At 34.8% G+C, this 27757-nt stretch overlaps 1 protein-coding gene across 2 annotated transcripts in view; it reads right to left on the bottom strand.

Moving 5' to 3' along the window:
* LOC150096231 (inhibitor of Bruton tyrosine kinase) overlaps positions 1–27757 on the bottom strand; it is a 334746-nt gene that overhangs the window by 212360 nt on the left and 94629 nt on the right. The window contains exons 9-10 of one of the 2 annotated variants that reach the window (XM_090408899.1): positions 18933–19056; positions 12419–12771 (exon numbers count right to left, since the gene is read on the bottom strand). In XM_090408899.1, the coding sequence (XP_090265025.1) occupies positions 12419–12771; positions 18933–19056 (477 nt within the window). The remainder of the gene's footprint in view (positions 1–12418; positions 12772–18932; positions 19057–27757) is intronic. The other variant, XM_090408900.1, reaches the window with a different exon arrangement.

Genomic DNA, 27757 nt, shown 5'->3' with positions numbered 1-27757 from the left:
TTCTGTTTATCTGTCCACTATATTAACCTGAAATCAGTTCTTTCAAATTCTTGAATGCCAACTATGTCAAGTCTCTAATATCTTCATTCCTAATGTGATTCTGTAAATCAGGGTTTCTCAAACTTTTTCTGTGATGGAACATGTCACAAATCCTGAAAATTTCACGGAACACCTTGGTTATTTTGTAATGTATTAATTAATTGGTAATTTAGCTGACTTTTATTAATTAATAATTAATTAAACATCAACTAAACCATCATTAAATTAATTTGTGCTGATTTTCATTGACATATCCTATTCTGATCATGAAAAATTTATATTATAAGTACTTACGAGTGAATGCAGACTTTTTCTCCTGTGTGCTGGCAGTCTTCCCCTCCTTTTGTACATCCTGAAGATCTTTGTAGGCTTCAGGTGGATCACTCACTATCTGTTCTGTCACAAACATCTTCAATAAGAGATTTCTTAATACCAAAATTAAACAAAGTGCTTTGTCTCTTATTCACATTAGAATTTAAATCTGTATTCCTATTACTTTTACAAAAATTATGGCAACTTTGGCTTCAGAACAAGCACTTACACACTGCAATACGAACTTGCGAAGAAAGTATTCAGTATTAATAGATTTGAGAACCGGATACAGGGTACCTTGATCTTCAATTTCAGTGGAAAATTTTTCTTTATACTTCCTTGATGATTGGTCACTGACATTTGCAACACAGATGTCATTTCATTCAGTTTTGAGAGTACCCGCCCATTGTTGTAATCGGCTTGCAGGCAATTTTTATGATTGGTCATAAACGACGATATTCCCTTTACCAATTGTTGAAAGATTTTGATGTGCGAAAATTAACAATAATTCATGAATATTTCCATGTTTAAAAATATGTCATGGTCACTGACATTTGCTACACAGTTGTCATTTCCTTCAGTTTTGAGAACAGAGGATATGTCACCCATTGTTATAATCCGCTTGCAGGCAATTTTTATGACCCGTCGTAAACAGAGGTATTCCCTTTCCCAAATGTTGAAAGGTTTCGATGTGTGAAAATTAATGATACACAGATGTTATTAGGAGTTCAGGGTCTGAGCTTTTCGACATATTCACGAATATTATTCTCCTCAGAATATTTCTACTATAAAATAGTTATTCATGAAAAATGCTTAGAAAACTAAAATGACAAATTCCAGAACTTCTCACAGAACACCTGTTCACCTTCCGCAGAACACAGTTTGAGAAACCCTGCTGTAAATGATGCCATTTGTGTACTCATCTCATTTTTCTCAGAACTCTCATATCTGTTGTCTCTAGTCCAATTCTCACATCCATAACTTAAAACTGGTTTAAACACTGTCTTGTATACTGCTAATTTGGTATTTTGGCTAATTTCTTTCTTATTCCATATAAATTTATCCAACTGGCTCTCTAACTACCAGCTTTGCTTATTCCATTGTCTATTTCCATATTTATTTTGCCATGTTCACTAAAAACTGTGCCTAAATAAACTGATTTGACTTCTTGCACATATTCTCCATTGAGAATGCACCCTATAGTTTTTTTTTTTTATGTCACTACCTATTTTCATAGTTGTGTGTTTTTATTGCTGATTTTCATGTCAAATTTGTTACACATGTTATGTGTTCAGAAGTACACCATCATCTGCATAAGGCAAAGAGCTAAGTTTAATATCTCCAAATCTAATATCAGTTTTAATGTCACTTTCTTTCATGAATGTGATCCGTGTACATGAAAAAAGAAATGGTGTTTTACATATTACACTCAATACTTTACAACAAACTGCCTTCTGTAATTTTTTCAATCCTACCTGTCGACTTATAACTTACTCTATATATTCATTCATGTTCCATTTACTCCATATAATCATGAAATTCTGAAAACAGCTTGACAACTTTTCTTTTGGCCCTGTGTCACATATTTTTTCCAGATCAACTAAACTTAATTATAGATACTTGTTATATTCCAGCAATTCTCAACTGTTTTATTGTAAAGCAAAAATCTGATCCTGAGAAATCCAACTTGCTCTTAAACAAGCTCTCTTCCATAATAAATTTAGTTTAATCCTTTATCCAAGTGTAAGGAAACAAAGTTCATCATAATCATCAAATTCCTGCCATGTACCCTTAAGGGTGTACAGGATATGATAATACAACATGAAAAATTTACATCATTTCTAACTTCCTATCTACAAATTTCCTCCAAAATCAGTCTGTTACTTGTCAAGACTCCAACATTATCAGATCTTATATTTCTATCTTCTAAGGCACTTTGTACATTATCAATCCACATATATCTTGGTCTTCCAATGGGTCGTTTTGCTGCCAACCTGGCAGAGAACACTTGTTTTGCTAATCTTTCCTTGCCCATTCTGTTTAATTGACCACACCACCTGAGATTAGCTCTTCTAATGCATTCCTGGATGTTGACAATCTCAAGTTCTTTCCTAATATCCTCGTTTTTGATATGATATTGCCATTGATGTAATCTGTTCATGCATCTAATCTTTCTCAGGACATTCATATCTGCGATTTCTAGTCTTTGGTCAAGTTTTACTTCTCACCCAGTTCTCAGAACCATAAGTTAAAACTGGTTTGAACACTGTCTTGTATATAGCTAATTTAGTGTTCCGACTAATTTCTCTCTTATTCCATATGAATTTATCCAATTGACTTCCTACCATACCAGTTTTGTTGATTCTATTTATTTCCATATACCATCTTCACTAAAAATCATGCCTAAGCAGGTGAAATGTTTTTCTTGTTCCATAGGTTCTCCGTTCACAACACAGTTGACATTTTCAATGATTCTGCCTATTTCCAATTACTTTGTCATTTTATTCCTGACCTTCATACCATATCTATTACAATGGTTCTTCAATTTAGTCAGAGAATCTTGCAGACTTGTAGCCAATTTATTTAGAAGTATAACATCGTACGCATAAAGCAAAGAGCTGACATTAACCGTTCCAATTTTGATATCATGTTTAATACCACTTTCCTTCATAATTTGATCCATATAGATAATGAATAACAGAGGGGATAACGTACATCCTCGTCTCACACCAGATTTAACATTAAACCGTCTTCCTGTACTTCCTTCAATTCTAACTGCTGACTTACAACTCAAATAGAGACTAAGTATTGTTTGATACAATGCCCCATTGACACCATATAACTTTAGCGTATTAAATAGCAACTTGTCATATGCCTTTTCCAAATCGACAAAACTTAAATACAGATCTTTGTTATATTTCCATGATTTCTCCACTATTTGTCGTAAAGAGAAGATCTGATCTCGACAGCCTCCATTTAACCTGAATCCAGCTTGTTTTTCACCAAACTTTTCTTCCACAATTCTTCTCAACCGTTTCTCAAGTATACTTGCATAGATCTTACCAGGAACACTCAGTTGGGAAATACCTCTGTAAATCTCACATTCAGTTTTATTTCCCTTTTTATATATGGGTAATATGAGAGCTCTACTCCAATCACCAGGAATTTGTCCCTTGTCCAGGCCTTCTGAACTATGCAATGCAACCACTGTAAGACTTTTATACCACCATACTTTAGCATTTCTGGTCAGATATCATCTACTCCTGCTGCCTTTCCACATTTCAAGCCTTTGATGACTTTTTCTACTTCAAGTATAGATACGTATTCCTGACTGTATGCCTGTTGAGTGTTTTTTACCACTGTGCTATCACTGCTTGTTTCATTTAGCAATTTTTCTAAGTAATTACTCCATACTTCAAGGATATCTTTTTCTCCCGTTTACATGTCGCCTTTATCATCTCTAACTTCTTTCACAGCACTCTTTCCTCCATTTCTAAGCTTCTTCGACGACCTCCAGAATATTTTGCTGCTGCTTTGATATTTATTTTCTATATTCTTGCCAAAGCCCCCCATGATTTTGTTTAGCCAGTTTTACACAGTGTTCAGCTTTCTTACATTTGTCTCTGTGTTCTCTAAGAGCATAAGCTGACTTATTTGTCAGGACCTTTTGATATGCTTTCTTCTTTTCTTTCACTGCTTCTTTAACTTCCTGTGTCCACCATGGAGTTCTAATTTTTCTATCCTTGCAGACAACTTCACCACATGCCTCTCTAGCTGAATCAATGAGGGTTTTCTTCAAGGCTTGCCACTGAATCTCCAAGGTTTGATTCCGGTTCTCAAACTCTTTCATTTTTTCTTCAATAATCTTTGTATGTTAGTCTACAGTTCACATCTGAGAGCTGCTCAACTTTTATTCACTGTAGAACTTTCTTACATGTTAATTTTTTCAATATGAAATTCAATTTTATTCTGCTCAAGACTAAATAGTGATCACTTTCAATTTCAAATCCTCTGTATACTCTGGTGTCCTGCATCAGGGAGAAAACATTACTATGAACAATAACATAGTCAATGAGACTTTTCTTATTCCTTACCTCTTCCTCTACATGTGAATTTGTGCACATTTTTATGTTGGAACATTGTGTTAGTAATAACCAGTCCATGTCCTGAGCAGAAATCCAACAGATATTTGCAATTATTATTAGCTTTGCTCTTTCCTCCAAATTTTCACCAAAATATTTTTGTATGTCTGACAATCATTTCCTACTCTACTATTTAGATCCCCAACAAGGACCAACTTTTCCTTTTCTATTGTGTCAGTTGCTTTTTCTAAAGCCTCAAAAAATTCATCCACTTCTACCTTAGTAGAACCTTCTGTGGGACCATAGGCACAAATAAGTCTCATTGTCCAGTTCCCCATTCTCATATTTGCCCACATTACTCTACTTGAAACTGCCTGCCATTCAAGAAGATTAGCCTCGTATTTTGTGTTGAATACTATGACTACTCCTTCTTTTACTTGATTGTCATTGCTTGAATATAACATTTTGTATTTATTGCTCAGAAAGATCTCACCAGTTTTTGTCTTTTTTGTTTTAGTCACCCCTATTATGTCGATCTGGTACTTATCTAATTCCTCAGCTAGCTCCGTTTCTTTGCCAATCAGGCTTCTTATGTTGATAGTACTGATCTTTAACTCTGGTGATGTTGAGTTGGGGTGTGTTTTCAGATTTGTTCCAGTAGCTGACTTTTCGCCATTCGACCTGGTTCCCTGGCAAAAACAACAGGGGCCTTGTTTATCCAGGCGACGCTCCAGCCGGCATGAAATTTTGTCATGTTGTACCATAATTTTTTATTTTGGTTTAACCAATAAGAATACAATTTGGTCGGCTAAATCCGAAATTGCCAGCCCATCTTCATTCATTCAGTATCCAAGTAGATACCCAAAAGGTGCACCATGAGAGGGTGAGGATTGGACATTAGGTCAGAAGCCCTGGTCGGTTCTCCGCATTCCTTTAAAGGCTATGCTAGGGTCTCATCTCAGTTATACAGCTTTGACCCTTGCACCTGAAGATATCTTCATTACTGAGGTAAGGTAGTGCAACACCAGGCAACTCCGAGCAAAGGTGGACCTTTTGCTTACATAAAGGATAAAGGATTAAACTAATTTTATTATAGTCTAACCAAGAGAAAAATAAACTTCCAACAAGCTCTCTTCCATAATTTTTTTTTTTGCCTCTTCTCATGCTAGCATGCATAAATCTTATGTTAGCATATAAGAGAGAATTTTCTCTGTAATTCTGGCATTGTTTTATTTCCTTTTTTATAGCCAGGTACCATGAAAGCCACTCCAAACATTCAGAATTCAATGTTTTGAATTATTTAATGTAGTCACTGTAAAGCTTTTATACTTCTATATGTAAGTATTTCTGGTTGAAGTTCATTTATTCCAGCTGGCTTTTCACATTTCAGACTGTTTAAAGCTTTTTCTAGCCTCTTTTTAACCTCAAGTACTGATATGTAATTGATGTTTATGTTGAATTCTATTCCTACTCCTTCCTGATCACTATTTCACAAATATAACACCCTATATAAAAATATATATGTATAAAAATACATATATATTTTTATTTAGAAGTATCCTGCCTTTTGTTACCTTCTGTCTCAGTAACACCAATTATGTCTATAATGGTACTTCTCTATTTCCTCTGCCAGTATGACTTCTTTTCCACTGATGCTTCTTATGTCGATAACGCCTATCTTGAATTCTGCTGACAGTGAATTTGTTCCGGTAGCTGACTTTTCACTGTTTGCCCTGGGTTCCCTGACAAAAACAATAGAAGCTTTATTTATTTAATCAAGTGATGCTCTTACTGGCATGAAATTTCATCATGTTGTACCATCATGTCTGTTTCAGGTTTAAACCAATACAGAATATAATTTATCAGCTAAGTCCCAAATTGCCACTTGGAACTTAGCCATCCCATCCTCATTCACACAATATCCAAAAGATATCCATTAATAGGAAACATGAAAATTAATAATATAGGAATACATGAAGAACATACTCTAAACAGGAATGATAAAAAATTGATTGACTTTGTAATAGTTTATAATACCCTAAAAATAATGAATTCCTTCTATAAACATAAAGACATACATGAATATACTCGGGCAGCAAGAGGATGGAAATCAATATTAGATTATTTTATATTAAATGAAAAGACATCAAAATTTTCACTAGATATTAGAATTCACAGAGGATATGAAATAAGCAGTGACCACTTCCTTGTTAAAATAAAATTAAGATTATTTTTTTTTGTTTCTTGTTAAGAAATTAACAAGTAACAAGAAATTAAGATTTCTTGTTACTTGTAGCCACCTAAATGGATACAAATAACAAGAACAGAAAGAAAATTTGAAACATTTGTTTATAAAACTAGACCTATTGAATGACACAAATGTACAATGGCTATATGAACAAAGAATTAACCAATATCTAGATAAAATAAAACAAAATGAAGAAATAGAAATAGAATGGCTTAATATAAAAATGATACTATATGCAGCAGCAAATGAAAGCTTAGGAAAGACAAAATAAATTCAACAAAAGGAAAAAACTGAAGATCTGGGATGATACAATAAAAGAAATAATCAAAAAAAAAAAAAGAAGCCTTTTCCTGCTTAACCACAAATGATTAAGCAGTAAAAGATTAGAAGATGAAATAGAATATAAAAGAATAAGAGCCATAGCTAAAAGAGAAGTCAGAAAAAGACAGAGAATCATGGAACAAATTTGTTTCTAATTTAGAACATGATTTATATAAAATAAGACACAATGTATATAAGATTTTGAAACACTTAAATGCAGATACCAAAAAAAAAAAAAAAATTAAACACCAAATTGAAATTAGAAGAATTTCTAAATTACCACACAGAATTGTGGACAGACAAATATTTTAAAAAAGACAACTGGTAAACAATTAACAAAAATGAAATAACTAAAGAAGAATTAGAAATCAGCCTGAAAGAAACAAGAAATGGAAAATCATCTGGAGAAGATAAGCTAAGTTCAGAACTATATAAATACACAGAACAAGATTCAAAGAAAGACTCTTATTATTTTTAAATAAAATTTATTCAACTGGTATCGCCCAATAGCAATTGTGATTCCTATCTTTAAAAAAGGTAATAGAGATGATCCTAAAAACTACAGAGTTATCAGTACACTAAAATTCTGTTACAAAATATATAGCAGAACCTTAAATAGCAAACTAATGAAATATTCCGAAAACTTTATTTTAGAAGTATAGAATGGATTTAGAAAAGGACGATCATGTATAGACCCAACCTTTTGTCTAAAATTAATAATAGAAAAAAAAAAAAAAAAAAAAAAGAGAATACAATTTAGAAACACATATTGCATTTATTGACTTTGAAAAATGCATTTGACAAAGTTAAAAGAAACATATTATTCAACATATTAAAAGAAAGACAAATACCAAACAATATCCTAAAAGCTATCACATGTACATATGAAAATAATCAAATACAAATAAGATTAAATCACGAGCTATCATATACGAGAGAGATAAACCAAGGGGTCCGACAGGGATGTCCCCTCTCAGCAACTCTTTTTAATATCTACTTAAATGAAATAATAATAAAATGGAGTAAAAATTTACATGAAGGAATTAAACTTACACCTACAGTTAACTTAAACACTCTCCTCTTTGCAGACGACCAAATAATAATTACAAATTCTGAAGATAACTTACAGAAAGCAATTTTAGATCTAAATGAGATAGCCAAAGATTATGGCATGATAATATCAACAGAAAAATCAAAAACTATGGCCTTTAAAGGACAAGATCCAGCAAGAACTAAAATAGTAATAGATAACAAGATCTTAGAACAGGTGAATTTATTTAACTACCTAGGATGTATGATCACATATGAAAAAGATATAAACGTAAAAATTGCAAAATATTTAAAAATAACAGGTGTAATTAACTCTATATTTAAACCAAACCTAGTTCAAAAACAAACCAGACTAAAAGTATACAATACATTAGCCCTACCAGTCTTAATGTTTGGAAGCAAAATCTGGACAATAAAACAAAAAGACAAACAAAGATTAATAACAACAGAAATGAAGTTTATGACAAAAAACTGCAAAGTATACCCTATTTGATCACAAAAGAAGTGGATAAATTATGAAAGAATTGAATTAAACCAAGAACCAGTAATAGAAAAAATTAAAAACTATAAACATAAATAGATGGAACACGTTGAAAGAATGAAAACAGAAAGATGACCAAAACAAGCCTTAAAGTACAAGCCATTAGGAAAAAAGCAGGACGTCCTCTTAAACGATTCAACGATGACTTCTAAGGCCAGAACAGGCCATGCTAGGCCTAAATCCTTGATACACATGATCCATTAATAGGGCTCACAACATGAAGGAAAGGATTGGACTGCAGGTCAGAAGTCCTAGATTGTTCTCAACATTTCTGAAAGGTTATGTGGAAATTCTGCCCAGTCATCTAGCATTTATCCTTAAGCAATCCCATTTAAAAATACACCAACAAATCAGAAATATGAGGGTGGTCTGAAAAGTTCTCAGCCTCGAATATAGATGGCAACACTATCAGCAAGATTTTTTTTTCTAAGTTTGTACATCTGTCAAAAGCATCCATGTGAAATTGCAAGTCATTCTATCTAGTAGTTTGTTTTATACAGCTGTCTGAAGCAAAAGTGTTGTCTGTATCCCTTGAAATGGATAAAATTGAGTATTGTATGGTTATAAAATTCTTTGTAAAAGAAGGTTTAAAGCCAAAAGAAATTCATTCCAAGCTCATAGAAGTTTATGGGCACTCTTCTCCTTCATTTTCGATAATTAAGAAATGGGCTGCCAAGTTTAAACATGGCCTTACTACCAGCCTTGAAGATGATCCACGTGAACGATAAACAACACCAGAAATCATTGGTCAAGTGCACGATATGGTATAGGATAACCGGCAAGTCAAAGTGAGTGAAACTGAAGAGGTATTTTTAGAGCTCTGTACTGGAGTCTCTACTATGTGTTGTTCTTTGTGAGGTATAATAGTGCCAGAAAACCTTTCTCCATCCTTTGTAGTTAATGTAACAAAAAAATGGTTGATATGAAAATCAGATATAGTTAATTCTCCCTATTCCCCAGATTTGGCTCCCTCTGACTTCTATCTCTTCCTAAAACTCTTCTTCGCTGGCAGCGTTTTTCTTCGAATCAAGAGGGATTGCAGCTGTAGAGGAGTATTTTGCAGATCTTATTGAGAACCACTACAGGGATGGGATAATGGTGCTGGAGCATCGCTGGAATAAATGTATTAGTCTTGAGGGAGATTATGTTGAAAAAATAAAAATAATTTTGAAATTATAAATTCGTTTTTTTATTGTTAGACCGAGAACTATTAAGACCACTTTATATTTAAAAGAAAAATTCAAAACAGCTGGAATAGACAAAATACAGAATGAGTTGTTAAAATATGGAAGTAGAAACTGAATTATAAAAAATGAGCATTGATAAAGGGATGGCTGATTGACAGATATCAAATGAGAGGTGTATGGGAGATGTGAGTTTGCAAGATTTAAGGAAACCAATGCTGTAACCATAGGGATTAGTCCTTGGTATATTATTATTCATTCCTTACGTTAATGACAATGGGAATGATTTGACAGGTGACATACAGCTGTTTGCTGATGATACAAAGGTAGGCAGGGAAATGGAATGTAGCTCATAATGAATGCTTTCAGAATGATTTGAACAGGCTCGAATTGCATGCATGTGAAAATGGATATCATTTCAATGTTAGGAAATGTAAAGTCATGCAACTTTGGTGTAATGAGATATCCAACATCATATTAATGAAATTATGCTAGAAGAAACTGATCAGGCTAGGAACCATGGAGTTTCAGTAGATAGGAAGTTGAAGTTCAAGGACAATATAGCAAACATTGTAAATATAACTCTGAGGATAACTGTAATTCAGAAATGAACGTTAACATAAGGATAAAAAAAAGTCATTTTGCCTCTTTACAGACAACCCCACTTGGATCTACTGTGCACAGGTCTGGTTTCCACGTTGATGCTGATACAATGGAGAGAATGGAAGAAGAGTGTTAAAGATGATATCAAGATTGTGAAATACAGACACTAATATAGAAAATCAATAATATAGAAGATCATCAATAATATAGAAAACAGGAAAAGGCAGGGTGATATGATTGAGGCTTACAAACTTTTGAAAGGTTCATACATGATATCAGAAGATGCAATTTTTCCATTTTGTGGAGGGTGAGGAGAGGATGAAAGAGCACCCACAAAAGTTGAGAATGAATGCAGTAAAAAAGGTGAAAGAGCTACATTTTTCTCTCATAGAATGATGCATGATTGGAATGGATATCTTTGGAGGTTGCAAGTGTAACTGATACATGGTCTCTCTCTCAATGAGCTTGACTCCCTGGAGGAGATCCTTAATAATAATAATAAGAAGAAGAAGAAATAAACATATTAACAAGAATTTCAGCAAAAACATAAACACAGATTATTTTAAGGAGAAGAAGAAATGCAATAAAACAATTAAAAATCACCAGATCATCTTTCAAAATAACATTCTGTCTAATTACAATATAATTTTTAAAATAATATAATATACATTATGCATACAAATACATGTGCACTTTACACAACTTTTACTCATACACAGCTGTCATGTCATGTCTTGGGACCTCATATGTGGATCTCTCACACACACACACTGCTTGGTCAATGGACACCTCAACATCATGCCATGTAAAGAGCCACGTGTCTGTAACAAGTATAAATTATAGGATTATGATGCTATCAAGTCAGTGCAACTGCATCCTGGTGAAATGACTGCAAAGAGGGAACTGATGGAGTTTGAAAGAGGCATTGTAATAGGATGCCATGTTGCAGGCCTATCTGTCTGGCAAACTGTTGACAAACTGGGACATCTCAGGTCAACAATCAGTGATACCATACTGAGATAGAAGCACAGGGAGTCAACTGCAAGTGCTACCCACAGTGGATGACGTGTCACAATCACTGAACATAGGGTGTTACAAAGGATAACATGCAAAAATCATTTGTCAGTCAAAACTTTGAATGCAGAGTTCTGGGCATTGAGTGGAACAAAAATCTGTACAAAAATATTCAGAACCGAAGCTCACAACATGAGTTTTCATTGCAGGACTGAAAAATGCAAGACCCACATTATCTTAATCAACATACAGCATTGTCTTCAGTGGTACAAAGAATGTGTACAGTGGGACATGAAAGCTTGGAAAGCTGAGTTATGAAGTGACAAATGATGATACACTCTCTCCTGAGCAGATGGAAAGGTGTAGATGTGGTGGATGCCTGGTGAATATCGTTTACTAGAGTGCATAACCCCAACTATGAAATTTGGAGGTGACAGTGAGATGCCCTAGTTTGGCCTCGGACCTCAGTGGTGCCATGAACACTGAACTCCAAGAGGTATATGAACATTCTGGACAATGCAATGCTTCCTACTTTGTGCAAGTAGGAAGCATGCTTCAGCATTGTCTTGCTACTTCAGAAAGACAATGCACCATGTCATAAGGCCACTGCTGTACTGTGTGGTTTGTGAACATGTATGTCACCACTTGACTGGCCTCCAGCGAACCCTGATCTCAATCCAACTGAACATCTGTGAGATGAACTGGAGTATCAGGTGAGGTCAAGGGACACCTGCCTCACAACAGTCCAGGACCTCATTACAAGCCTACAGGAAGAATGATTAAAAATTGCCATTGATTGCTATTTTATGCTTGTGGAAAGTACTTCATAGGATTGTTGCAGTCATTGCAGCAAAAGAAGGTCTTACAGTTTATTAAGGTGGGCATCATGGCTGTTTGTTCCTCGTACTATGGTGTCCATTGACTTCTTTCCAAGAAGTGTGTGTATATATAAAATCATAGAAATATAAATTTAAAATTATCATTAAAACCAAACAACTCATTTTGATCAAAAAAGTTTCATTACCCTACTTTGGGATGAGACTGCAGAATAGCAAAATTCCTTCCTTTTAAATCTGATGTTACACTAGTTGCTCTATAGATGGATGGAAGGCGTTTTAAACGTATTACATTACAATCATCCTTGTCCAGTAAAACAACTAATGATGTTGATAAAGAGGTATTTTTAGAGCTCTGTCCTCGAGTCTCTACTATGTGTTTTTCTTTGTGAGGTATAATAGTGCCAGAAAACCCTTCTCCATCCTTTGTAGTTAATGTAACAGAAAAATGGTTGATATGAAAATCAGATATAGTTAATTCTCTTCCTATACTAAACAAACATCTGCGAAAGGAAGGGCTGGTTTCTCTCCAGAAATATACCTAGGAAAGCAAATGAATAATATTTGCATAAGAATCTATCAAAGAAATAAAATAATACATTAATTACACGATAAATTATTATTATTATTATACAGGTATCTCCATCATGGAGTTAAAAGGCTCATTGTAGGAGATGCATTATTCATGCCTATCATACCTCTCCTTAAACTCATTCACTGACAAAGCATTCACAATCACCAATGGCAAGCCATTCCATCCACTACCCACAGTGAGCAATAAAAAATTAGACCTAACACCCTTACTAAACATGATCTTACGCAATTTCCATGAATGATCCCTCATTCTCTTCCTTCCTGCCATGTACTGAAAAAAGTCTTTGATGTCAATCCTATAAATCCCTTTTAACAACTAATGTCCCATCATGTCTTTTTTTCACCTATCAGATAGTTTTTGAAGCCCCCCCCCCTCACACACCATCAATCATCCCCACAGAATCTGAGTATCCAGACCTGTGCACAGTAGTCCAGATGCAGACTTATTAAAACCTTATATAAGGGAAATATGATGCCTCTATCCCTGCTTGTTAGTGTGTTATTCAATGACAATATAATCTGATGTGCTGTTTTTTCTATCTTTGCAATATGCTCTCTAAATTTCAACTTCCTGCTCACAATCAGCCTCAAGTCCCTGGCTTTGTCAGTTTCCTGCAGTTCAGTTCCATCCATTTTAGTACAAAAAGTTTGGTACCACTGATGATGTAAGTCTGGAGACTTATGAAACTTGTTGGCTTATACTGTTTATTTTATTAAAACTGCAGTGGTATCTCACTAATCTGAACCTCTTTAGTTCGAACACTCCAGTAATCCGAACTGCGGTTTGAAAGAAAAAAAAAAGTTTTATTTATTACGTATTTTTTGCTTACTATTATTTTTATTTAATAATTGTTATTTTAACTATTATTATTTATTTTATTATTATTACAATACAATATAACAATGGTAATACACAAAAAGAGGAAATTCAAAATGTGCATAATTTGGTTAAAAATATAAATCCAGATGTTGAAATTTCACAAACAAATGTTACGGAATGGATTACAGGTAGAACCGAAAGTGAATTTGAAATCAAATCAGATGCTGAAATTATAAATATGACGCTACAGAATGAATTAGAAGATGATGATAAAGAACTTTAAGAAAAAAAAAGTAAAACACGAAGAGGCAGTTGACAGTTTTAATATGTGTATAGAATGGGCTAAGCAGAATGATTAGCCATTCCACAAAATTTTATTGCTAATGCAGCTCCGAGAAGAAGCATTCGAAAAACGTTTAGCTCCCAAGAGGCAAAAGAAACTTAGTGACTTTTTTTACAAAGAAATAAAAAAACGTTTTTGTGTGTTATTTTGTGAAACTTTTTTTTGTGTTGTGTACAAGAAAGTGATATTTTATCTGCAAATTAAGTTATGTACTGAACTATTGAACCATGCAATTTTATTAAATCAGAATCCTCAACAATACAGGTACACACAAACTAAATTTTTTACTAAAATAAACTATATTATTTTTTATGTTTTACATTACAGTAAAGTAGCTTTTTTTCTATCAGTTCATTTATCTACAGAATTAAATTGATGTACCATTAGAATCTGATTATTTTTGTCTTAAATGCTAGTTATTGTTGTCTCTTGGGGGAAAATTCGCTAATCCGAACGAGCAAGGTTTTTATTATATAGGTAAAGATGACCTTGCTATTGCTTCTGCCTGGTATCTCCAACTCTGGGCCTGGCTCCCACCGAAGAGACCTCAATAAAGGTCGAAACTAGTCTGGGTAGTGGCCAATCCCTTAATGCATAACATTATACATATCCGCAAGGAGATGTGTTTTGCATTATGGGAGATACTGGGATAGGAGTGTTACTAGCTTGCTCCACCTTTGCTATGAGTTGACTGGTGTTGTACTACTTACCCAGGTAAGATAGTACAACACCATATTCAGTCCTGAAGATATTTTCAGGTGCAAACTTTGTTTGCTCTCACTTGGATAAAGGATTAAACTAAATTTATTAAGGTTTTTATTAGTTCGGATTAGCGAGATACCACTGTATTATATTGTCAAGAACCACATGGTCTTCATACCGAAAATAAACTAGATTAGACCATATGTATGTTTGTGATATTGAAGAAGTGTTTTTTTGTATTGTTTATCATAAAGTGTTTGCATTTGTGCTTCTACAGTCCAAAACATATCTGAGTTGGGCCGGACTGTTTGGAATTATAGCTGAAGCAATCAAAACTACAAAATCAGTATATTCTGTTTGTTAATGTGTGAGTGTATTCTCTGGCAAATCTGGCAGGTTTTCTAGAATTTCTTGGAGGGTGAAATGTGCTGCTATCTTCATATTAGAATGGCTATCACATAATCATCACTGATGAAAAATGATTCATCATTGGCTGAAAAGTAATTTTAAAGGTTTCTTACATTCTTTCCAACCAAAGGACAAACATCATAATATCACTGTGACTCTGGTAAAGTAGCACTCCAAAATGTACAGTAGTCTCTCCCTAATCTGCAAGGGATATGTTCCAAGACCCCACCCCTGCAGATAGTACTGAACCCTACATATATACTATGTTTTTTCCTATACGTACATACATACCTATGATAAAGTTTAATTTATAAATCAGACACAGTAAGAGATTAACAACGACTACAATAATATAATCTTTGGCATATCCAAATTACCAGCATCACTTCTCTTGCACTTTGGGGCCATTATTAAGTAAAATAAGGGTTACTTGAACGCAAGCACTGACTGCAATACTGCGACAGATAACTACTCAGAACTATGCATCCAATTTAAAACTTATGAAATGCTGATTTCTGGAATTTTCCATTTAATATTTTCAGATGGCAATTAAGTGACTAACAGGCAGGTAGTGTATACAGCATGGATAAGCTGGACAAAGGAGTGATTCATGTCTCAGGCAGAACAGCGTGCAATTTAAAACATAAAGTGTTTATTTCTGGAATTTTCCATTTAATATTTTCGTACCAGGGTTGACTGTGGATAACTGAAACCGCAGAAATCAAACCCATAGATAAAGAGGACTACGGTATTTGATACTTTTGACATACACAAAGCAACTGTCCATGAATGGATTTGCTTATGGATAAAAAATAAATATCATTTCCAATTCTTTACTCACAAAATTGCCATATGCTTCAATTGCTTTTGCTGTTTTTTTTTTTTTTTTTTTTTTAAAAAACCAACACTCATAGATACTCCACAAATCCAATAATCAATCTGTACAATAACAATATGGCATTATTAACGCATGCCAGGGCACCCTAACCGTATCACATAGTACTTCACCAAGGGTAGGGAAGTTGTGACAAATTCTTATCTGTCTTTTCCAGTGAAATCAAAACTATGTAGAAAGGAAGAGAAGTTTTGCTTACAGGAAATAAGATAACCAATAATTAAGAGAAATTCTATATAGGCATAACCAGGTCATATAAACTGTTAGGTTCCAGACCAATGTTGTATAGCAAGTCAGCAGGGCATGCATGTGTTAAAATGCATATCTTCCAAATGCCATTATTGTATGATATCTCCATCACAAGAGATGGAAACTTTGTGACACATTAGTGCTATTAGTTAGCAAAGTGTTATATAATCATAAAACTGCAGTAGAGACCAAACAAGAGTCATCTTTAAGCCACTTGAGCCATCCAGTGAGCAAGGTGGGCTTCATACAAGGCAATGAAAATTGTCTGTCACTTAAACAAAAAGATCCACATCACAGTGAGATTTGAAGTTGCACTCTGATTGCACTGCAGACAACTATCTACTCAGCCACTTGCTTAATTACATGAAGAATAACTTATTATATAAAATAATAAAAATTTTCAGGCCCCCTAAGTGATGAAAACCATTTATCATTTGTTTTCTTGCAAAGTGTTAAATCAATCTTCTTCTTCTGCAGCTTCTCCCACTTAAGTGGGATCACTGTTGATGATGAGTCTCCTCCACATCCTCCTGTCTTAGGCTCTCACCACATCCAAGTTCTTCATCCTCAAGTCCTCTTCTACCAGCTCCTTCCATCTCTTCTTTGGCCGCCTACGCTTCCTCCTTCCTTGTACATCCATCTTCATGACCCTTCTTCCCACATATTCGTCCTCCCTCATCACATGACCAAACCATCTCAACCTTGCCTCCTATATTTTTGCTCCTAAGTTCTTAACTTTCACTGTTCCCCTGACATAGTCATTTCTCAGACAATCCTTTCTGGTCACACCGCACATCCACCTAAGCATTCTCATCTCTGCTACTTCCATCCTGCTGATGTTATTTTTCCTCAGGGCTACAGTTTCTATAGCATATGTCATAGCTGGCCTCACTACTGTCCTATAAATTTTGCCTTTCAGATTGATCGGCACCCTCTTATCGCATAACACTCCAGCCATCTCCCTCCAGTTCCTCCAACCCGCTTGTATCCTGCATCCCACTTCCTTCTCAGCTCCTCCATCTTCTTCCACTGTTGAACCTAAGTATCTAAAGTCTCTCACCTTCCTGATGACATTTCCTTCCAGCTCCAGATCTGTCTCCTGGCCGCCGCCCACTGTGCAACACATATACTCTGTCTTACCTCTGCTCAGTCTCATACCTCTCTCTTCCAGTACTTTTCTCCATCTTTCCAGTTTAGTTCCTGCTTCTTCTCTTGAATCTACACACAACAAGATGTCATTTGCATACAACATTGTCCAAGGCGCATCTTCTCTCACCTCCTCTGTTACCACCTCCATCACAATATTAAACAGAAACGGACTTAATGCTGACCCTTGATGCAAGCCAACTGTTACTTGAAAACTTTCTGTCTGTCCCAAACAGGTCCGAACACTTGTCTTCACATTTCTGTACATTTCCCGCACCAACCTGACATATTTCTCCAGCACCTTCTTCTCCCTCAGACACCTCCAGACTTCTTGCCTTGGCACTCTATCGTATGCTTTCTCCAGATCAATAAATACCAGATGTAGCTCCCTTTGTTTCTCTCGATATTTTTCCATCATCTGCCGTAACCCAAAGATAGCATCTGTTGTTGATCTACCAGGCATGAATCCAAATTGTTCCTTTGCAATCTCCACCTCCTTCCTCAATCTACCATCAAGAACCCTTTCTAGGACCTTCATTGTATGGGACATCAACTTTATTCCTCTAATTTTTACAGTCTTGTGCATCCCCTTTACCCTTGTAGATGGGGACAAGAGTACTCTCCCTCCATTCCTCGGGTATATTTTCCTGTTGGCAAACTTTCATGAACAGGTCCCACAGCAGGTCAATTCCCTCTTCCCCCAGTGCCTTCCATGCCTCCACTGGAATTCTGTCAGGGCCCACCGATTTTCCATTCCTCATCCTCTTCATGGCAACTCTACTGATGTTCTGCACCATCCCCTCAGAAGGCTGCCCATCTCCTCTGTGAGTCCTTGCATTTTCCTCATTCAAAAGTCCCTCAAAGTATATTTTCCATCTGTTTCTTATGTCCACATCCCTCCATAATACTCTTCCTTCAGCATCTTTGCTGCCTCACATGTAAGATGTCCTTTGCTGCTTTATTTCTACATTTCGCTAGTTGGTAAATTTTTCTCTGTCCTTCCTTTGTTTCTAATTGATCATACAGATCTTGATATGCCATGGCCTTCGCCTGTGCCACAACTCTCTTGGCTTCTTGCTTTCTCTCTTTGTACACCTCTCTGTCCTCTTCCACTCTTGACTCATCCCACTTCTGCTTTGCCTTCCTCTTAGCTGTCACTGCCACTTGTATATTATTATTCCACCACCAACCCTCCTTCTGCTCTCTAAACTTTCCAGATGTCTCACCAAGCACCTCGATTGCACAGCTCAGGATTACTTTTGAATTATGTTTCCACCAATCCTGCACACTTTCCAGTCCATCCGAAATCCTCTCTAACACCCTCTCCCTAAAACGATTCCTAAAGTGTTAAATCAATAATTAACTAAAATCCAAGACATCAAGTCACAGGAACCACTGTATCAGCAGTAAGTGAAGTGATAATAGTTTCTCAAAATCCATTTTAAATTTTAAGTAATAGGAAGTTATTTCTTAGCAACATGCATTTTTTTTTTTTTGCTTGCAAAATAGTCACATGAAAAATCTAAACAATTCTTATTTTCTCACCCTTCCTGATTTTGTTAATATTACTATTCTCAGTTCTAATCCTCCTCCTTCTCTAATACCAGCAGCATCAGATCTGGAATCAAGATGACCACCAACAACAGATAATTTCTTGATTTCCCACTGCCTGTGGGAGAAGAAAAAAAAAAAGAAGGAAAAATGTAAAAATTCATATTATACTGTAATCTTTTAATATAAAAACTGGTTATACACAAATTCCAAAAGAAAGATAACTAAAATTACAGTGATCTCTCACTACAGATAAGTTGTAGGGATTATAGTAACAGTTCATTATATTAATAAGGAACAATTTATTATAGTTTATTAAACACTATTAGTGAGTTTTGTTTACCCCACTGCTAGTATTAATGTAAGATCAGGTTACATTTCATGGGTGGGAATCACATAAAAAATGTGAAGCCCACTCATGAAATGTGGGAAAAGTGAAAGAAGCAAGGTGCTGAAAAAAGAAATAATGATAAAGCATTGTCAGAAAACACAATTCTTACTTACTTAGAATGGATTTTAATATTTCCTGCTATCACTGATATAGTGACTCTTCTGGCTATTATTTTGATCTGTTTGTTTTGAAAAATGGGACTGCTTAAAGATCAAAGCTAGCTAAATGGATAGACACATATATAATGGTAAGAGTGCCGACTCAATCTCACGCTATCACATGATGTGCTCCATTTTTAACTATCTTATCTGGTAGAATACTGAAAGAAAAAGAATGGACTAAGAATTTGGGACTTAGCAAATGAAACTGTATTCTAAAACCACAACAAACAATGGTATAATGTGTGATGAAATGGTCATGCAAGATAGGGTACTATCTGGATAAACAAGACCCCATGCTGTTTTCATCAGGGGGAAAAACGCAAGCAGTGAGTCAGCTGGTGAGAAAAAACTGTCAGCAAAAATGAAAGAACATCAGCAACATCAAAAGTATCACTGAAAAAGAAGTGTAACTCACAGAAGAATTACAGATGATCATGTTGACATAATTGGTGTTATTGAAACTCAAGACAAACAGGTAAGATACTGCTAAATAATAACCATAAAATGTTATACTCCAACAACTGTTTGTTTTTGGAGTATAACAAATTTTTGTTATACTATATATAGTATAACAAAAATGTATCTAACTGATTTAAATTTATCTGAATCTATCTCTGGCAATTTGTGTCATTTCTCTGAAGCTCAATAATTATGACATTTCTGTCAAAGACTGCAGTCAAGTTCTTTTTGGTCTACCTCATGATGTCCTCCTTCAATGATTCAATTCAAGATTATATTTGGTAATCTTTGAAAGGACATTCTCTGAAGGTGTTCAAACCATCTTAATTGCTGATTAAGAATTATAGCTATGATACCTTCTCTATAGTTTAATTCGTGTTGAACTTGCTCAATTTGTTTTGTGTTCTGACCAGTGAGTCTTATTTTTCTTAAGCATTTCATTTTGAATGCTCTAATTTTCTGCATTTCTTTCTGATTGAGTCCAAGTTTTGGCTCCATACATTGCTGTAGGTATAATGGTTTTACAGAGTTTTAGTTTGAGACTTTTGGAAATGTTGTATTTTTCCATACTTTGTTTAATTTATTCATATTAGACCATTCTTTGTTAAGTATGTATTTTACTGTTTGTGTTGTTAAGGTTGTGAGTAACGAGACCACCAAGATATGTAAATTTATCTTTTACTTGTTCTAGTATGTGATTTTCTGTGTTTATTGAAATTTTTTTTCATCTCTTCCTATTTTCATTGTTAGTTTTTCTCAGATGGATTTTCATTCCAAAAGTTTTGCATTCTTCATTTAAAATTTTTATTGTTTTTTCCAATTGTTCTTTAGATTCTGCAAGAATAATAACATCATTTGCATATTTGATATGGATGATATTTGTAGATTGTGCTTGGTTCTCCACCTATTTGTTTATTATCAAGATAGATAATAAACAAATTTGGTGGGAGTGGGCAACATTGCATGACTCCTTTTTCTATTTTCAATTTGTCCATTTTTATTTTATTAAATTTGACAGTTGCTTTGGTATCATTATAATAGTTCATAATAAAGGTTTGTAGTTCTGAATCTAGTGTCATAAATTTCATTAAATTCCTGCCATATACCTTCAAGGGGTGTACAGGATAAGATAGTACTACATGAAATATTTACGTTAGTCATAAATTTTAAGATGTTTATAATTTTGTTCCTGTCAATAAATTAAATGCTTTTTTTTTTCAAATGTTATGTCAGCATAATTAATGACACTTACCAAAAATATTAATGAACATGTGCAGACTGTATCATCAAAAATATTAAATCAGAACATGAAGAATTTTTCGTACCAACAATAGTAGTAACCCACACAAGCTTCCCAACTTCTGGTAAAAAACTTCAAATAAAAAAGGATTTATGAAATATATAAAGCTCAGGCCAGAAAAGTAATGAGTATTGTGAGGAAAGCTAAAATGTAGTATGAAAAGAAATCGATCTTGCAAGCTAAAGGCAATCCAAAAGAATTTTATCCTTATGCCGCAAGCAAAAGAAAGAATGAATGTGGAAGAATAACTTTATTGAATGCAGATGGTACTCGAGTGTAAGAAGCAAAGGAGACTGTTCAGTTAATGAGTGCTCACTTTGCTAAGATATATCAACCAGGTGCATGTAGCATGGTGCACAGTGTTACTGCTATGTTGGATGAAGAGTTAGAGATTCATGAAAATGAGGTTGAAGAGCTGTTGCATAACTTAGATAAGAATTCATCAATAGGGAGAGAAGGAATATCTGCTTCTATAACTTGAGTCTCAGCTCAAGAATGATTCCACAGGAATGGAAGGAATGTATGATAGTTCCACTGTAGAAAGGTAATGCAAAAACTGATGTGTCTAGCTACCGACCTATCAGTATCTGGTGTGGTAGTGAAGATTTTAGAGAAGTTGGTAAGAACTCGCATACAGAAATGGGTAGACAAATATGCTATACTCCTCAAGGAACAGCATGGTTTACTAAAGTAAGGTCATGTTTTAGCAATTTGCTCATATTTTATAACAATATTATGGCCGAGTTGGATAAAGGAAATAGATATATTATGATAATGTTGGATGTTTCTAAGGCATTTGATAGGATACCACATGCATAAACTGGAGAATACGTGATTACAATATAATCTCTTGCCTTGGATCATGGGATAGTTAACAGACATATCAAAAAGTGGTATACAGGGTCTATCATCAAATGTGCAATTGTTTGCTGATGATGCGAAGATAGGCAAGGAAATCAATGATGCTACTGATATTCAGCAATTACAAAATGATTTGAATAGACTGGAAATTTGGGAAACAAAAATGGCTATCAGTTTAATGTTAGCAAGTGTAAAGTTATGCACTTTGGTGTGATTAGAGTTCCAGCGGTATATTATATTAGCAGGGCTATTCTACAAGAAACTGAAGAGGCAAGGGATCTTGTGTATTGGAGGATAAGAATTTAAAGTTCAAAGATCACATAGCCATCATTTTGTATTTTGTATTTGTGAGACATACAAAAATATTTTGGGAAAATTTAGAGAAAAGAGCAAAGCTAATAATAATGGAAAATACCTGTTGGATTTCTGCTCAGGACATGGACTGATTATTACTAACACCATGTTCCAACATACAAATGTGCACAAATTCACATGGAGAGAAGAGGCAAGGAATAAGAAAAGTATCAGTGACTATGTTATTGTTGATAGTGATGTTTTCTTGCTGGACAGAGGATTTGAAATTGGAAGTGATCACTATTTAGTCTTGAGCAGGATAAAATTGAATTTCATATTGAAAAGAATAACATGTAAGAAAGTTGTAAAGCAAATAAAAGTTGAGCAGCTCTCAGTTGTGAACTGTAGACTAAAATACACAAAGATTATTGAAGAAAAAATGAAAGAGTTTGAGAACAGGAACCAAACCTTGGAGATTCAGTAACAAGCCTTGAAGAAAACCCTGATTGATTCAGCAAGAGAGGCATGTGGTGAGGTTGTCTGTAAGGATAGAAAAATCAGAACTCAATGATGGACACAGGAATTTAAAGAGGCAGTGAAGGAAAAGAAGAAAGCATATCAAAAGTTCCTGGCAAATAAATCAGCTTGTGCTCTTAGAGAATACAGAGACAAATATAAGAAAGCTAAACACTGTGTAAAACTACCTAAATGAAAGTCATGAGAGGACTTTCGCAAGAATATAGAAAATAAATATCAAGGCAGCAGCAAATTATTCTGGAGGTTGTTGAAGAAGCTTAGAAATGGAGGAAAGAATGCTGTAAAAGGAGTTAGAGATGATAAAGGCGACATGAAAATGGGAGAAAAAGATATCCTTGAAGTATGGAGTAATAATTACTTCGAAAAATTGCTAAATGAAACAAGCAGTGATAGCACAGTGCTAAAAAACACTCAACAGGCATACAGTCAGGAATACATATCCATACTTGAAGTAGAAAAAGCCATCAAAGGCTTGAAATGTGGAAAGGCAGTAGAAGTAGATGATATTCGACCAGAAATGCTGAAGTATGGTGGTATAAAATTCTTACAGTGGCTGCCCTGTATTGTTTAGAAGGCCTGGACAGAGGGACGAATTCCCGATGATTGGAGTAGAGCTCTCATAGTACCCATATATAAAAAGGGAAATAAAACTGAATGTAGAATTAGAGAGGTATTTCCCTACCGAGTGTTCCTGGTAAAGATTTATGCAAGTATACTTGAGAAACGGTTGAGAAGAAATGTGGAAGAAAAGCTTGGTGAAGAACAAGTTTGGATTCAGGCCAAATAGTGGCTGTCAGGATCAGATCTTCTCTTTACGACAAATAGTTGAGAAATCATGGGAATATAACAAAGATCTGTATTTAAGTTTTGTCAATCTAGAAAAGGCATATGACAAGGGAGAAGCAATTCAATACGCTACAGTTAATAGTGTCAATGGAGCATTATATCAAGCAATACTTGGTCTTTATTTTAGTTGTAAGTCAGCAGTTAGAATTGAAGGAAGTACAGGAAGTCGGTTAATGTTAAATCTCTTGTGAGACAAGGATGCACATTATTTCCCCCCCCCCCCATTATTCATCATCTATATGGATCACATTATGAAGGAAAGTGGTATTAAACATGATATCAAAATTGAAGATGTTAATGTCAGTTCTTTGCTTTATGTGGACAATATTATACTTCTAAATAAATCCGCGATAAGTTTGCAAGATTCCCTGACTAAATTGAATAACTGTTGTAATAGATATGAAAGTCAGCAATAAAAAGACAAAGACAGTGAAAATAGGCAGAATCGTTGAAAATGTCAACTGCGTTTTGAATGGTGAACCTGTGGAACAAGAAAAACATTTCGCTTACTTAGGCATGATTTTTAGTGAAGATGGTATATTAAATATGGAAATAAACAGAATCAACAAAACTATGGTAGGAAGTCAATTGAATAAATTCATATGGGATAAGAGAGAAATTAATCAGAACACTAAATTAGCTGTATACAAGACAGTGTTCAAACCAGTTTGAACTTATGGATCTGAAAGCTGAGTCAGAAGTAAAAAACTTGACCAAAGACCATCTGCAGATATGAGAGTGCTGAGAGGGATTAGGGGCATGAACAGATGGCATCAATGGCAATAACATATTAAAAACAAGGATATTAGGAAAGAACTTGGCATTGTCAGCATCCAGGAATGCGTTAGCAGAGTTAATCTCAGGTGGTATGGTCACTTAAACAGAATGAGCAAGGAAAGATTAGCAAAACAAGTGTTCTCTGTCAGGTTGGCAGGAAAACAACCCAGAGAAAGACCAAGATATAGGTGGATTGATATGGTACAAAGTGACTTAGACGATAGAAATATAAGATCTGATAATGTTAGAGTTTTAGTAAGAGGCTGATTTGGAGGAAAATTGTAGATAGGCAGTTAGTAATGATGTAAATTTTTCATGTAGTACTATCATATCCTGTACATCCCCCTTGAGGATACATGGCAAGAATTTGATGATGAGGTCACATAGCAAAAGTTGCAAATACAACTCAGTGGATAATTGCGATGTTGAAGCGAACCTTGACATGTAAGGATAAGGAAGTCATTTTGCATCTTTATAAGGCTTTGATAAGACCACACCTGGAATTATTGTGTGCAGATTTGGTCTTCTGGGTTCCAAAGGGATGAAGAAGCTGTGGAAAGGGTGCAAAGAAGAGTTACTAAGATTATATCAGGATTATGGGATTTAGATTATGAGGACAAATTGTGAGTATATGGATTGCAAACTCTGGTTAACAGGAGAAAGAGGGGTGATATGATAGAGGTCTATAAACTTTTGAATGGGTGTTATAGGATTTCAACTGATGAAATTTTTCAGTATATGGAAGGTGGTAAGAGAACACGGGGGGCATCCATGGAAGTTAAGTTTGTTCACAGTCAAGAATGGGGTAAGAGCCAGGTTTTTCTCCCAGAGAGCAGTCAGAGTGGAATAATTTGCCCTTAGGGGTAGTGAGTGCATCTAGTGTGAATGAATTGAAGGGAAAGTATGATAGCTGGTTTGGGTGATTTATAGCCTCCCTCGATGAGTCCTTGACTCCCTGGAGGTCTCAGATAATAATAATAATAATAAAAATAATATTCTAATTCTTTATTTGACAGTTCTAATAAAACAGCATTAATTTATTCCATCTGTCCACCACTGGGTCTTTCTTTTTATTAAGTAATTTGCTGACTTGTTTATATCAGCTGTGCAAATCACTTTCACCTTCCTTGCAACTAACGTAGTCTGACTAAAGTTTATTATTTACGTTTCCACTATCTTTGTAAATGGAAGTGACCAATTATAAATCTGAATGACTGCTGAAGTTTTCATATTACTTTTGATTTTAATGTTTTGTCAGTTTAGTTTATTATGAAGATTTCAGATAAGTGAAATTTTCAACTTTAAACATCATTTTTATAATTTCATACTCTTCTAGTTCTTTTGCATATCTTCAATTATTATTTGCATTTGTACTTTTCCATGTGTTTTGTGTTCTGTTCAGTGCAATTTCATACCATTTTCTTTGTTCTGTTTCCTGCCATTTTTCTGTTTAATCGCAATGAAGATGGAGTGGGGATCAATTTTTTTTCCCGTCTGTAAATTCACCACAGCATCTACTGTACTTTGAAAAGTTGTAAAAAGAGTAACAAAGCATTGGTAGAAAATATACAAGGGGAATGCAGTCAGGGACATATCAATCATTGAGGTGGTTAAAGTCATTATAATCTTGAGATGTGAAAAGACAGTGAAGTAGATGATATTCATCCAAGAAATACCCAAATGTACATGTATAAATTTTTTTTTAATGGCTATACTGTATAATACAGACAGTCTAGTCACAAGGTTGAATTCTGGATGACTGGAACCCCCCTCTCTTTTTATACCCATTTATAAAAAGGGGAAATGAAACTGAATGTGAAAATTAGAGGAATTTCCCTACTGGGTGTGCTAGGTAAGATTTATTTAAGAATAATAAGGTCTATTCAAACATGCTAAACAAGAGGGTAAGAAAAACCACAGAAGAGCAATGTGAGAAAGAACAAGCATAGTTCTGGCCAAACGGGGCCTGTCAGGATCAGATTTTACTTTAAGACAATTGAGAAATCTTGAAAATATAACAAGGACTAAGTTTTGTCGATCAGAAAAAGGCAAATGGTAAGATGCTGAGAGTAAAGCTATTCAAAACCTTACAAGTGAAACGTTACACAGAGAAGTATTAACCTATATAAAAGATGGTTATTATCTTACATAAGATGTGGAAGCAACATAAATGTTGGATATAATATAATCTCATATGGTCATAACAGAAGAAATCACCGTTACCCAACCAGTTGGTAAGTGATCACATAGTTTTGATATGGGAGGTGGATGCAGACAAAAGAGGTTGGAATTAGAGAGCTAGGAGACAAACTAAGGAAACAGATCAGTGGTCCATGGCACCATCAAGAGAAAGAAATCAATGGTACCATCGATTGAGGGAAAGAAACTGGAAGTGTTTCGGATTTCGAGATCAGAGGCTGATGGCAGCATATATTCCTAAAGTGTGTATGTGGACATGCATATGTATAAACAGGAGTGAAATGGATGAATCATGAAATTTTTCAGAATCTGGGAAGAAAGATATTAAGAAGGAGAAAGCATAAAAATGGGGATACTCATTGATGGCACAAGGAATATGAGGTTCAGGCTAGAAAGGTGATGAATACAATGAAGAAAAAAAAAATTGGCAAGACGAGGAAGGCTGAGGCAACCAAAAAAAATCAGAGAATTCTACAGTCACGTGGCCTGGCCTGCAAAAGAAAGGATCTATATGGGAAAACTGAGATTAATTACTAGAGATACATGGATACAACATCTAAAGACACAACAGAAATGTTCAATGAGTTTTCTCAGTATATTTCATATCGAGGTATAAGAGTAGAAAACACTGAAAACGAAGGAAAAGATTAAAAACTGGTAGTTAATGTGAAATGCTTTGAACTTCAAGGAAGATTATGTTAATAAGGCTGTGGGACTGGATGAGATCATCATCCTTGCATATTAAGAGAATGCACAAATGAGGTGAAGGTGCCCACGGATGGAATGGAACCCAGGCTAGAAGAAAGAAATACAGTCCTCCCTCGACTTACACCTGGGTTCCATTCCATCCGGCAGGATGCAAGTCGAATCGGATGTAAGTCGATACATTAAATCAACAGAGCTATAGGGGTTAGGGACTTAACCGTAATAAGTATACTGTCATTTAATTTTTAAACTTATTATAAAACTGTACTGTGTTACTGCCATTATTCCA

The sequence above is a fragment of the Typopeltis vanoorti genome, chromosome 19, assembly GCF_054136105.1.
Source record: "Typopeltis vanoorti isolate ZY-2024b chromosome 19, IOZ_Tvanoo_1.0, whole genome shotgun sequence".
Taxonomy (NCBI): domain Eukaryota; kingdom Metazoa; phylum Arthropoda; class Arachnida; order Uropygi; family Thelyphonidae; genus Typopeltis; species Typopeltis vanoorti.
The sequence above is the reverse complement of the archived record's forward strand: the minus strand, read 5'-3'. Positions and strand labels throughout refer to the sequence as shown.